This window comes from Tenrec ecaudatus, chromosome 2, assembly GCF_050624435.1.
Source record: "Tenrec ecaudatus isolate mTenEca1 chromosome 2, mTenEca1.hap1, whole genome shotgun sequence".
Lineage (NCBI taxonomy): Eukaryota > Metazoa > Chordata > Mammalia > Afrosoricida > Tenrecidae > Tenrec > Tenrec ecaudatus.
The window spans coordinates 251944168-251958977 of NC_134531.1; the positions used below are offsets into that span (position 1 = coordinate 251944168).

The window sequence follows — 14810 nt, forward strand, 5'->3', positions numbered from 1 at the left end:
TTCATCCAAAGAGCAGAGAATCCATTCAAATGCTTTAACCAAAAGCCACCTTTGCACAGCCTGTGAGCGAGGTCTTAATTACAGGCAGGCTATTTCTTGTTGGAGTGTGCTCATTTTTGTCTCTCATTACAATTCCAACTCATCGTGACCCTGGGGGACAGGGTAGAAGTGTAGGGGTTGGGGGAACCCAGGTGACATAGTGGCTTAACGCCTTGGGTGACACACATGGGTGCCATTTCAAGACCACCAGTCCCTGCATGGGAGAAAGCTGAGGCTTTATACTCTGAGCAAAGATTTACAGTCCTGGAAACCCTAGAGGGCAGCTCTGCTCTGTCCCATAGGGTCCCTGAGAGCCATCGCAGTGAGAGCAGGCAAGCACCGACAGAATGCTGCACTGTCAGTTCCATCTGAGCTGGAGCAGTGATTCTCCAGTGTGGTGTGTAGTGAGTATTGCTCAAGCAGACGATCAGTTCCCACTCTTAGAGAGTCTGATCAGAACGTCTGGTTAGACTCAGGAATGTAAGTTTCTTCATTTTTAATTAAATATTTTATTGTGTCTTTTGGGAAAATTGGTCAGAATTGGCTCACATTTAATATGGTCCGTGCATATTATTCAGTAATATTGATTACACCTTTCACAGTATCGGCATTCTCGTTTGTTCGAGTCTGGTTGTGCTGTCTCCGTTAAGCCAGCTTCCTGCCCTCTCTTACCTGCTCGCCCTGGCCTAGGGTGGCTGTTGGCTGTTTGCTCTCATCTGGATGATTGCTTCGAGAAGCACGGTGCTCACACATGATAGGATTTGCTCTGTGAGCCACTCTGCCTTTGGGCCGATAGGTGGTCACCTGATGAAATACTTTTGAGTTCCACGTGTAAAAAATATCTTTGGGCAGTAGTTTTACTGTGTTCTTGCTTTGAACAGGTCCTGCGAGTCCGGCGTGTTTTGTTTTTTTAAAATTTTTTTTAAGGAATATCACTTTCATTCTTCATTTCCCTCTCTTGTCAGGGCTATCTTACCGTGTCCCTTGTCTGAATAGATGGAGAAGGTAGCAGGGCACCATGTAGTTCTTCTGGTTTCCAAGGAGATCAGACTATGGCCTAGTATTTCCCAGTGGGTGAAACGCCCCTCTCGAGGGCACTGGAATGCTCCTGGGGGCCTGCAAAAGCAAATGCCTGTACTTTATTTAGGATTATAGGCTATAGTGCAAACGTTTTTCATTTCCAGGGGCATACTGAGGAATTGTCTGTTGGTAACAAGGCTGGTAGGTTAGTGGGAAACCACCAGTTGCTCTGTGGAAGACAGCTTTCTACTCCTGTCTTAGAAGCCCACACAGGGAGTTCTACCCTGTCCTGTGAGGTCACTGTGAGTCAGCAGTGACTTGGAGACCTAAGAAGTTAGAGGTCTTTGCAGTTGTAGACACTTAGCCCCGTAGACTTCATTGAATCTTCTTCTTTACTCTTTTGCTGAGATAGGTGGAGACTGAAAGTTGCATCTTAGATGACTCCTTGCAAGCTTTTAAAATACCTCAAATGCTACTCACCAGACAAGGATGTAGAACATTATCTGTATGAGCTGTGATACACCAATTAACCAGGTTCCTTCACAAGACTGTTCCTAAGCCCTCAAACCCAGTAACCTAAGACCATACGGTATTTAGTTATGTCTGAGAATTACATAGAACTGTGCTCCCTTGTTTTATGGATGAATACCAACATGTAGCCCAAACATTTAGATGCATCTGCCTATATGAAACCTCTCCACACACATGTGTATTCATATGTGTGCTTGCTTACACATACCTACTTATGCAACCACACAACCATTTTTAAATTGTTGTTACTGTTATCCTAAGAATCGGATTTTCTAATAAGTGTCCAGAAGATATTGATGCTGCTGGTCCTGTCCGTGGACCACATTTTGTGTAACAGTTTATTTAGACTCACAGAATTAGCCTTCTTCTCTTGTGTGTAACCCACAAAGGATAAGTTTATGTATTATTAAATTAGGTTTTCTCTTTCTCTCCCCTCTCCCCCAGATCTAATTACTTGTCTGGATACTGTGTCTAACTTTTTGGAACCTGAGTTCAGGTATGACCATATTTGTGGCTTTCTTAACTTTGTTTTAATTTGCTTAAATGTAACTCTGTTATGTAAAATTGTGCTACTCCCAAATACTGTCCAAGTCCTTAGCCCTGGTACCTGTGAACATGACCCTATTTGGAAATAGTGCCTTTGCAGATGTAATGAAGTTAAGGATCTTGAGATGAGATCATCCTGCAATGATGGTGGCCCTCAATCCACTGACCGCTATCTTTCTAAGAGGAAGACGAGAGAGAACAGGAGACACGGGGGGAAGGCCAGGTGAAGATGGGGTCAAGATTGTTGTGCTCCCACAGCCAAGGCTATGGGGAATCGCTCAGCACCGAAAGAGGCAAGACCGATCTTGCAGACATTGATTTCAGGCTAGTGTCCAGAAGCATGAGAAAATGAAGCGCTGTTATTTTGTGGTGCTAGCTCTGAGGCAGGAGCGGTAGGAAACGAGTGTCCTCCTCCTCTGTTTCTTTGTCCATTAAGCACACACGTAAGATGCAGGTGTATTCTTTGGCACATCATCATAGTTCCAAGACTGCAGTAAACTACAGCTCACTTACAGCCATTTGGTTGGCATGTTTTAAAGTTGGCTGTGATTGTAGCATTTGGATCTTCTCCATAATGGAAGGGTGTCTTTTAATATGCTTTAAGAGAAAAGCTAGTTGCTCTTTAAAGTCTGACTAAATGGCTATTAAATGTAGGAGCGCTACTTTTTTTTTCGCCATGTAGCATTTGTATCACTATTTTCTTGCTTCACGCCCTTGCTGTTGAGACTAAGTTGAATTTTTTTTTTTGAGCTTCCGCTCCTGAGTTTTGCTGGCTTTATCTTACCCTTCACATTGCTGCCAAGTTATTTTCTAGACGCTGTAGCCAGCCGTTACCCCAGTTGGGACAGGAGAAAGAAGGCCTTCAAGGTAGCTCTTGGCCCCGTTGTCCAAGCTCACCCCTTGTTATTTGTCATTTTGTACTCCAGTTTCAAGCGACTCTGGATTCTTTCCACGTTTTGAGCTCAGAACTATTTTTAAATATTTTTCAATCATTTTATTGGGAGCTCTTACAGATATACTAACATTCCATAGTTCAGTTGCATCAAGTGCTGTTGTACAATTGCGACCACAGTTCGTTTGAAGACATTTTCTTCTTGATATCAGCTCCCCTTTATCCCTTCCCTCCCCCGTCCTCACCACCGCGAGCTCAGACCTTTTGTCTGGCATCTCTCCCTAGCAAAGCTCTTCTCATAGTTCATAGATCGTCCAACTTCCTTTCACCCTCAACCAACCTGCATTTTATCCTGAAGGGTGCTTCTATCAGGGAAGGGCGCCTTCTTCAAACAGCGTGTGTTACTCTGGGTAGACTAGAGGAACAAATTCATAGAGACTCATATGTGAATAAAAAAGGGCTTTATATACAGGAGCAGTTGAATATTGAGAAAACATCCCAGCCCAGTCCAGATCAAGTCCATAAGTCCAATATTAACTCACATGTCCGATACCAATCTATAAGGTCCTCTTCAGACTCACAAACAACATGCAATGACGCCGAATGCAGGTAGATCGCCAGCCAGAGGGTTGGAAGTCCTGTGGATCCAGTGGCGTTGTAAGCATCTTAGTGCTGTCAGGGGTCTCTACGTGGCTTCTCTGGCCCCAGAGGTCTGGTTGCATCAGGGTGGGTCCATGTGGTTTCTCCAGCCCCCAGGGCAAAGAGTCTGTCGGTGTAGTGCGATGTGTCCTGTCAGGAGAGTGTCTCCAAGGGAGTGAGGAGAGAGAGTGTGTCTCCTGCCTCCGGGGAGGAAAATCCAGGAGTTCTCAGTAGAGGGCTATGCCCACACAGAGGCCTGATCGGCTATGATCTGATTGACAGACTAGACGCCACCCCTTCACTGTGAATCCTCTCGTCCCAAATTGGCACCAGGTTACATAACTACCACAGGGCACTTAAAGGAGATGCACTCAGAAGAGGTAACCCTGTATTCCCGGCAGGCTGCCATTGGAGAGGGAGGACGCATCCCCATCATCACCTGTGCCCTCCTGCTCCGGTTTTCCATCCCTTCATCCTAGAGCACTCTTACTGTCCTGGCTTATGGTGTCTCAGGATCACACTTAAGATTCTTTGTTCCTGGTCCCTTCCCAGGAACCAGAATAATCTGTTTTAAAAATCAAGTTATGGGTGTAAACGGTCAAGCCCATTTCCTATTAGCACATACAGTGATGCAAAATGCAGGAAGATTACAAGCAAATGGGTACAAAGTCTTGTGGATCCAGTGGCGGTGGAAACATCTCCAGGGCTCTCTCAGGTCTCAGTGTGGCTCCACATGGCTTGTCCCCAGGGGGGCGGGGGATGCAGAGCGAGGGGGACCAGCCTCCAGGGAGCCATTTATCTCCACCATGCTCCAATCAAGCTGCGACTTGATCGAGAGGCTGAGCTCCATCCCCATTCACTCTTAATACCTTCAATTTGACACAAATTATGTCACTACCACAGTGAGGTAGAGGTCTTGCTACCTGAAGCATTTAAAACATTGCCTAATGGACACTATGTGTATTCGTTGTCTACATTTATTCATGGAGGTAAATTCCCCTGTTATATTGTAGAATGTGTTCTCTTCATAACAGTATATTAACTGGTCATTTAGTTATTTGCATGTCAGTTTTGCGTCTTTCTCCCCCACTGGAATGTAGGCTCAATGAGAACAAGGGCCATTGGTTTTATTTATTTTTGTTGTATAGTTTTTAACAGTTTTATTGACATCTTATAAAGGGTTGTACAACCATCACCACAACTTGAGGACATTTCTTCTTTCTTGTACTAGTTGTTAGCGCCCTTTGCCTCCCCCTCCCGAGCCTCCCCTGTCATGAATCTAGAAAACTGATAACCCAGTTACTGCTTCTGTAGATTTACCTATTCGGGATTTCATATACAAGAAAACATACAAAAATCAAAACAGAACTAAAAACCCCAATAGCAACGATAAAACAGATAAAAATCTCATGGAAAAGAAAGCCGAAAAATATTAAAAACTGGAACAAATCTACATTGGGTTAAAGAGGCGATGATAAGACAAGGTGTCCCATTTTACTGCATCTTCAGTAATCCACTGGACAGTTCTCGGTTTAATGACAAAGCCGTTATCACCCCTGGGCTCCAGTCAATGAGGATTCCCTAGAGGTTTACCCTGCATGGGGACCCTGCAAATGGATGAGTTTTCACTGCCATTCCTAGCCTTCTGCAAACTGGATGCTCAGTAGTTAAGGCTTCATACCATTCCCTCTTATGGTCTTGGATTTTTTTATTTATAATACGTAGATCATACAGGTTTATATGGGGCCAAATCTCTTTAGTTGAGTTTTGGGAATCCGGAACCTAGCATAGCACTTAACAAATAATATATAGGAAAAAAAACCACAAAACAGTATAGAGATAGACCACTCATTGTGCTGAGTAATTAGATGAGTGGGTAGGCAGATAAATGAATTAATGTCAGACATTTTAAAATACAAATTAAAATGGCTCAATGGAGAGTTATTGTTGTTACTATATGCCAATGGGTTGATTTCTATTTATGTACGCCCTGTAACATCATATGTAGTTAAAATGATAAAGTATATCTTGCAGTGTACTATGAAGTTTTTAAATTTTTTTATGAAGGTTTTTTTTTTCAAGTGTGAAATGGCATTTTAAAAGTGGTTGATCTTAAGGTAATAATGTGGTACTTTTTTATAAGTCCTGAATTTATTAGAATTAAGAAAAATAAATTATAACCAATAAGTAAAATCTGAGGGAAAATATTCTACTACTTCTCTAAAAGGAGGGAACCAAAAAACACTAAATAAAAATTTCCAAATTTTATCTTCTACATTTTTAGTAAAAGTCGTAACATGGGTTGTGTTATTAACATACTAACCCACCAGCATAGAGTCAATTCCAACTCAAAGGGTACAGAGTATAACTGCTCTGGGGCTATCAGTCTTTCTGGAAGCAGACTGTCTCATCTTTGTCATAGGAAGCAGGCTGTGGGTTCAAACCACTGACCTTTGCGATCAGCTTACGTAATACTTGACTCACTGCACCAGTAGGGTTCTGTGTAAGTCATACAGGAGATTACACGTAACGGTGAAGAAAATGTAGGTTCTGGCTCACGAATGCTATTTGCAGTAGGCAGAAACAGTGTGTATGTGGGGTTTTCGGTCCTTTCCCAGAAAGTATAGATTCTGTGCTCTCACCCTGCTTTCCTCTTGCAGTAAGTATTGCCCGGCTGGCTGCCTGCTTCCTTTTGCTGAGATATCTGGGACAGTTCCTCATGGCTATCGAGATGTAAGTCGGACACGGACGGATTTTGAAGTTGTGATGCTCCTTTGGCTTTCTTTGAACTCCAGATTGGTTTTGTGTGTGGGTAGAGAGAGTCTATCTTTCTCTTGACTTGAATATTTTTCTTTTTAGTAAGGTCTGTTTTTATTACTTTTCCTTCGTTACAGCATTAATAATCTGGCCCTTGCTTACTGAGAAGATTAACTAGCCTCTTGAAGTATTAATGTCTTGTTTCATAAATTACCAGAAGAAAAGGTCAAACTAACCATTTCTTTTTCTTTCCCTTAAGTCGTCGCCCTTGTGCATGGCTGGTGTGCACGCAGGAGTGGTGTCCAACATTCTGGGCGGCCAAATCAGTGTTGTGATTAGTAAAGGTATCCCGTACTATGAAAGCTCGCTAGCTAACAACGTCACATCTGTTGTGTAAGTATGCATGCTGGGGACTGGCTGGACTTCGGCAATCTTGCCGTTTGTCACTGTTTATGGTTTTCATGAGGTAACGTTAGGATCACGTGTGCGAGCTCAGTGCCGCGTATACATTGGAGAGCTAGTTCTCCATGTCCGGGTGACATGTCACAACTTGATCGTGCTCTTCAAAAAGGCCGTCTTTGGACCGATGATGTCTTTCATTTTCTAAGTGTTCCTGTAGCCTGGGGTGGGAGCCGGTGAGTTAGCCAAATCCTTAGAGTCAGTGCTTCATTTTAGAGAGCAGAACTTATAACCTGAATGACTCATCTTCAACGAGAGGATGCCGATGCCTTCGGGATAATTTACATACTTGGAACACAAATTAAATGGTGACAGCAATCAGAAGTGATACTTTGAGGCACCCTCGTGCCCTAAGGGAATGTTCTAAGAATGTGTTTTCATGGCATCTGCGGTCCTGCAGCAGTGCAAAGCACGGCAGGGGGAGCGATGAGAGACCGTTAAGCATTGCGTAGAAACGTGGCCTTAGCCATCTGTGAGGAACCTTGCCCCTCAGCCAGCGGGAAGCCTGCTGCTCTTCACAGTTCCTGCTTCTTGGCCCGACCCCGGACGACAGAGCGCAGAAGTCAGCACCTGCTCTATGCCAGCCACTGTCTGTTCCATACTTCGCTGTTTTATTTGCAAGCCTTTCAGCGTAGGGATACCATTTTTAAAAAACAGCTTTATCAACACTTCAGCCACATGTCATACAATTCAATCCTACCAAGAAGAGTTCCCCAATTACCACCACATTCAATTCTGGAACATTTTCTTCTTCCTTGTACTCATTGTTAGTCATGTACCGTATATACTCTAGTATGAGCCGACCCTTATATCAGCCAAGGCACCTAATTTTACCACAAAATTGCATTAAAACTGGAAAAAATTGACTTATACTTGAGTCTATATGGTAATTATTTTTTCTAACTGTGGCAAAAATATACACACCAAAACATTCTCCATCTCCATGACTTCCGTATGTATAATTCAGTGCTATTGATTATACTCTTCATTGATTGAAGTCCTTTTCCAAATTATCCCACCACTTTTAACATAAACTCAGTGCCCCCAACGCAACACTCTCCTTCACCCATAATAACCCAGGTGAAGTTTGGTTTCTTTTTTTTTTTTTAAGTAGTTTTCTTGATACGGTATTCACATATCATGTACTTCCATGGTTAAGTCGCTTCTAAAAGGAGTTGCGTGTCCATCATCACAATGAATTATAGGACTGCCCCCACCAAACACGTCTTTACCCCCTGCCATCTAAGTCAGGACAGGCGTGGCTGGCGTTTACCCACCCTTGCTGGAGAATCAGCTCACTCCGTTTCTTTTGGCGTCTTCTGGATGTTATGCAGGTCTTTCTATTCCTTTATCCTGTTCTACTTTTAGAAAATGAGATTGGGGTAGGGGACGTGCTCGGGGAAAATGAAGACATTGCATCCTCTTACGTTAATGTGTGTGGTGCTAAGAGACAGGTCTTCCGCTGAGTATTTTATTCTTCCTAGTTCCTTAAATTAAGTCCTATGACTTACCTCCCTTCTCCCCCTCAGCCACTCCCACTCCGCCCCATCTCCTGTGAGGCACACATGCAGCGCTGCCGTCTCCTACTGACACTTACTCTCATGGTGGCCGTGTCCTTTCAGAAAGGCAGTCTCTCTTGGAAAGCTGGGCCTGGCTCGGAGAGAGCTCCAGGTTTCAGCGGACTTGTGCAGAGTTCCTCTGTGTCGTGAGAAAACAGTTCAAAGGCTTCATGGGCGCACTGGCTCAGTCCTGTGTGAAGCGAGGCTCTAGATCCTCGTAGAGAACGCCGTGGATGCGGATTTCAGAAGTCTTGGCTCTGCTTAGAAACGAGGCCTTCCTTTTTGTGGGGAGTGGGAGGACTTGGTCCCAGTGCTCTGATTTTCAGCCCTGGAATACCCTTGGTTCTTTAAATATTAAATAAAAGCAAAGGTTTCACCGAGGCACATAGGAGAATGTTAACTTAGGAGAATGTTATGTGTTGTTATGTGAAGTTCACCCCCCAAAAATCTCTCTCTTTCAGGGGACACTTATCCACAAGTCTTTTTACATTTAAGACAAGCGGTAAGTGGGCCATTCATCTGATTTTGGGCATAGACTGTGTAGTGAGAACTATTGTCATTAGAACCAACTACGCCAGGCACTGTGGCGGTTGCCCGTCTCCCTCTTCTGTGCTTCCTCACGTAGGGATCATAATACCATTGGGAGGTAAGAGAAGTACCTAATAAGATAATAAATGAGATAGATTGGAGGGTTTTTTTTAATAATAAGAGGTAAAAATCGTGTAAGCAAAGAGAAAGTTCTTTAATAATTAGTTAGAATTATTTTATTTATTCAACAGATACTAATCAATTGGTCCGCCACAGTACTGGTACTAGAATTCCAATTGTAAATAATATGAAACAACCCCCCTCCCCCCCCCCACACACACAAAGAGAGAGAAAGCCTGCTGTCTTGGAGCTTACATTGTGGTGTTGAGAGATCAACAAGCACATGATTTAGTAAATCATTGTTTTCTGTGTGATAAAAGATGTGGGGGATGCAGGAAGGACCAGTCAGGAGAGGCCACCTAGGAAAGGGGATAAGGGGTGAGGGAGTGAGTGGATTCATCTACTTACCTTTCCAGAAAGGCCATTACATCTCCATTTGACTAAGGGCTACCTGTGAATAACTATGTTTGTTCATTTCCCAGCCAGACACAAAGATGGCCTTCTGCCTTGCTTTGAGAGGTGTCTTTTTATTGCAGTGTGTAGTTAGCCTAGTAGTGGTCACTGCTAGTTAAAAGTGCAACAGGAAGTCTGCAGTGGGCAGGTTGGTGGAGATGTTCGTCTCTCTGGACACGCGGTGACGTTGTGTTTTGCTTCAGGTTGCTACGGCACACTGGGGATGGAATCTGGTGTGATTGCCGACTCTCAGATCACGGCGTCCTCTGTGCTGGAGTGGACTGACCACACCGGGCAAGAGAACAGCTGGAAACCCGAAAAGGCCCGGCTGAGAAAACCTGGACCCCCCTGGGCTGCTTTTGCCACTGATGAGTCGCAGTGGTTACAAATAGATCTGAATAAGGAGAAAAAGATAACAGGTGAAGGGACAGCCCAGTGTAGAGAAATTCATGGTTGTGATTGTAGTTGAGAACCTGGTGACAGCTAAGGTTTTCATAGGAAAGCACTGAAAACGTAATGGCATCGTTTTCGGCTTTTTTCACTGGTGTTAATATTATTGGAGGTGGTTTTCTGTTCTAAGGTAGTGTTTCAATAATATCATGAGACACCTTGTACAGTCATTAAGAGAGATTGATGTTCAGGGAGTCTATTTGGACATTTGGAGCGCTGCAGGTGACTAAATATTCCACACGTGTTCAATAGAAATTTAATTACTTAGGGTAGTCTAGAAATAGTTGGAATAATTGGCTGATGTTCACGTGAATCATTTGAAAGACTTGTTTTGCTTTGGTACTTCAATAATACCAGGGAGCACCTTCCCGAGAAGTCATTCTAATTGGGTATTTGAAATATGTTTCACAAGGATATGAATAACAACAACATTTGAGGCCATATTCTTACTGTCTCTGGAGTGCATGAGGACGCGCCCTTGCATGTGAAAAGGTGTAGCCAGTAGGAGTCGTCGAAGCGTGCATACCAGGCGGGGCTGCTCTGGGGCAGAGCGCTGCTCTGGAGGACAGCCTGGCTGGGCGCTAATGAGAGCCACTATTCCTCCCCAGGCATCCTAACCACCGGGTCCACCATGATCGAGCACAATTACTACGTGTCTGCCTACAGAATTCTGTACAGTGAGGACGGGCAGAAATGGACTGTGTACAGGGAGCCTGGCGTGGAGCAATATAAGGTAAAAGGACAACGGCCACGGTATTTTACAAAGCATTTAGAAAACAGGCCTTTTCTAAGAGTCACATAGTTAGAAAACATTTTGTCTTAACTCTGCCCTCTTCTGGTGATTTTAGGTAGTGTTAGTTAACAGTTTTACCCCCGATGTAAAATTCTCAGTGGGACAAGGTCCCTATTGGTGGTTTTAAGGGTGAGTGTTTTCCTCATTCTTGTCACTGCATTATCACCTGGGTTGTTTTCAACACCCTTTTATTGTGTAAACACAGAGGTGATAATTTCTTGATTTACTTATCTCACAATGGCGAGCCTAATTGATGCCCAGTTTTCTGCTCTGTAGGCATCCTGGGGTGAGGGCTCGGTGGGCGATGGGGATGGAGTAAGGAAAGGGGACCGCCATATGTAACGGATGTTACAGAATTGTAAGAAAGTGAGCGTTGCTTTGTCGTCATGCTCAGCAGTCTATCCTTGCAATGTCTAAGCTGCTGTGAACAGCCTCTAGTTTAGGGGTACTGCGGACGGTTTGGGCAAGGCTGCTGACTTAACATTCTGATCCACACAATTGCACTGCAGAAGAAAGGCCTGGCAATCTGCTTCAATGAGGATGAGAGCTAAACTCTCACAGAGCAGTTCTCTACGGCTGTGAGCCATGGTCCTGCCATGAGTCAGAACCCACGCAACCATAACAGGTTGCTTAGCTTTGAGCTGGGAGAAGAGCTGGCTTTTTATCTCAGACACTGTACGGCTTACCTCTGACTTTGCAGTTTTGAGCTTTCAGGTGTTGGTTTTTAAAACGTTTCCATGCTTTTCTCGATATTCTGGAACATATTATAATACCTTTTTAATATGCTAGATTACTACTTCTTTTATCTGTGCTCACTCTGAGTACTTTTTGATTGGCAGTTACTTATTACGTGTTATATTTCACACACCTGGTAAGTTTAGCCAGACACTGTCTGGTTGGTTGGTGGTGATTTTTGGTATTCTTTTGCTCTGTTCTGACGCAATCCAGTGACTTGGTGTCAGCCCATCGTTCCAAGGCGTTCCATCTTCGTCAGGCCCGGGCCCGCCAGTTGTGATGGGCTAATAAGCATGCTCCAGGACAGGGGTGGCGCTTTCCCAGGTACTCAGTCTGACGCCCTGTGTTGTGGGACTGTGAGCTGATCCCAGCCCTGTGTGAGCTCTGAAGATTGCTGTACTTAACTCCTCTCCAGGGGAGTCTTTCTCTAGCCGCAGGTGGTTTTCATCAGGGCAGCCTGACTTAGGGGGAAGCCACCTACAGATGGCCACACAGTTCCCTCTCATTGTCGCTCCTTTCTGTCCTCTGCTCCGCTGTGCATGTACGCGCTGGTGCTTGCGCCTTGTCCCCTTAACTCGGGGCCGCCAGGCTCAGTTTGAGATCACCTTCCCTGTGCGGCAGCTTGCCTATCCTGAGACGGTCTTGAGACAGGAGTCGGGTTTGCCTCCTTTGTTTGCCTCCCTCGCTCTGAGAGCATTGCCCTGTGCTGCCGATGGTCCAGTATGTGGAAATCACGGTTTTAAACATTTTACCTTGTTTTCCATCTGTTCGAGGCAGGGTGGGGTAAATGCTTAATCAGAAGTCCTCATTGAATTATATAAAGTAACCTTTTTTCCCCTCTCCCTAATATTTGACCACCCGAGTCCTCATCCAGCCCCGGCTCCTTCAGGACAATTCTCGCCAGCATTCTGCTGGTGTATTCTTTTTCATGCATTTTTAAGCATACACACACACACACACACACACACACACGGACCGTGTTTCCTAAAAGCGGGATGAGTGGATGTCCAGAAACATGTTGCCCTTGTTACATATTATCATTGAGTGGTCCGCGTTTCCATGAGATGTAATATCCAATAAAATCGAGTGTCTTGGGAGTGGGGACGTGGACTTCCACTTCCTTTTTATACCCTCAGTTCATGTCTCAGACTTGCCAGTACTTGAGGTACGTACTCTCCATAATGTTGATAGGCTAACCTGTAGCAAACCTTTTCACTCCGTTTTCATAAATCTTTTTTCCCCTACCAGGCTTTTAAGAAAATAAAATAAAATTGAGCCTGCAATATGGAGTAAGAGTTCAGAAATCATTTCTGTGCCCCCAACTGATGCTTACCCATTGTTCTTGTTCTACTGGTATAATCATGTTTGAAGTAAAATTGCCTGCATTTACTTTTAGAGTAATACTTAAGGAAACAATCCAAATTTACTAGTTCAAGGGCTATTGTAAATGCAAAAGAATCCTTCTGGGAAGAGTGGAATGTTACAGTGGTTTTAGAACTGTGTAATCTAATGAAGGAATCCTGGTCGTGTATAGAGGGTTATGGACTGAGCTGCTAACCACAAAGTCAGCAGTTTGAAACCAACCACTGCTCCCCTGGAGAAAGATGAGGTTTTCTCCTTCCTAAAGGAGTTCGTCTCAGAAACCTGCAACTGACTTGGTGGCAGAGAGTTTGGCGGCGGTGGTTTGTTTTGCTCTTTGAAAAGAATCTAATGCCATGGGAATCAGCTAGGGTAAAATGACCTCTCACTTTAGCTGTAGGCTGGTGTCTACTTAGTAGGACGGATTCTTCAGGAACTACCGGGTGGCTTAGCATGGGGCCCCAGACTGCAGTCGGAGAGCCTGCATCACGGGCGCACCCTGTCCCGGTTGGCTGGGCAGTGCGCATGCCTTTCTAAGACCTAGTTTCCCCGTGCTGCGCTCACCCATTATCAGGAAGGCCCAAATATTCCGTGAAGGTGCCGTGTGAATAATAGAGGGGGTGAGAGAGTAGCTGAGGATAATAGTTCTTCCTAAGGATTACTTGCTTATTTTTATTTTGTTTTAATCATTAAAGTAGGTGCAGGACAGGGTTTCAAAGCCATGCTTCTGGTCATTGAATTTTGAAGAATGGAATTATCACACAAAAGCTGTTTTATGTCGTGTCTCCAGTAGGTGGCAATGTTTATCGGTTTTATGGTCATTAGTAACGCTCCACCTCCACTCTGTTTATGGAGAATAAAACATGAAAAGCACGCAAGCAACACATTTCCTCTAAAGGCATTTTTTCTGCTCAGTATACGGTACTTTGGGAATAAATGCTTCTGTTTAAGTCATTCGTAATTCCACAGGACACGAGCTATCAAGTTATTAATGCATGGAAACCTCCTTGTCGAACTCTTCTGACCCGACTGTCAACATAGCACTCTTGATGAATTCTCAAGGATGCTGAGTCAGTTTCACCTTCAGCACTTCCCATTCCTACATGTTTATTAAGCGTGTGCAGCTTATGAGCGGTTTCCCAAAATTTACGGATCGTTCGCTCACAGATTATTTCTTCCTTCTTGTCATCCCTGGCGAAAGATGTTGTTTAAGGCCCAGAGGGAGGGAGGGGAGAGCAATTTAAATAAAAGGACTTAACCCTGACCTCTGTTGATAGACACTACGAATTTTCTGTTTTTTTAAAGATTTTTCAAGGAAACAGAGATTATCACCAGGATGTGCGTAATAACTTTTTGCCACCAATTATCGCACGTTTCATTAGAGTGAACCCCACCCAGTGGCAGCAGAAAATTGCTCTGAAAGTGGAACTGCTTGGATGCCAGCATATCCCCAAAGGTAAAGCAGCAGTGTCTGGGGCACGTGACAGTCACTGGCTCTTGGTTAAGAATGGTCTGGTTCTCAGAGGCCGCGATTCAGAATCGCATGAATGTTCCTGGGTTAAGTATCAAGTACAGAGGGCGTCTTTAATGGGATTCTTAAACAAATGGGCCGTCTTATTCAAACATCAGGTGTCGCGAGCTGTTTCCATCAGGACTGGTGACATCAGAGACTGCGGCCCATCATGAGATGCTGTGCAGAGCTTTCCATGAGTGCACACTGAGGAGGAGAACAGCAATCTAGTTGATATGTCTTTTAATTTGAATACGTTCAACGGGGAATCATTTCCCTCAATAATATGTTAGTTACATAATATGTTAGTACGGTGTTTACCCTTGTACCGCTGAAACCCACTGCCGCAGTGCCTGCTCTGCCATGGGCCCTTCGCAGCTATTTATCAGATAATTGACTAACACATCAAATTGTGGTGGG

At 44.3% G+C, this 14810-nt stretch overlaps 1 protein-coding gene across 1 annotated transcript in view; it reads left to right on the plus strand.

Moving 5' to 3' along the window:
* Positions 1-14810, plus strand: part of DCBLD2 (discoidin, CUB and LCCL domain containing 2) — an 84001-nt gene that overhangs the window by 51293 nt on the left and 17898 nt on the right. The window contains exons 4-10 of the mRNA XM_075542425.1: positions 2035-2086; positions 6328-6400; positions 6684-6817; positions 8904-8944; positions 9747-9962; positions 10602-10726; positions 14186-14336. Coding sequence (XP_075398540.1) covers positions 2035-2086; positions 6328-6400; positions 6684-6817; positions 8904-8944; positions 9747-9962; positions 10602-10726; positions 14186-14336 — 792 coding nt within the window. The remainder of the gene's footprint in view (positions 1-2034; positions 2087-6327; positions 6401-6683; positions 6818-8903; positions 8945-9746; positions 9963-10601; positions 10727-14185; positions 14337-14810) is intronic.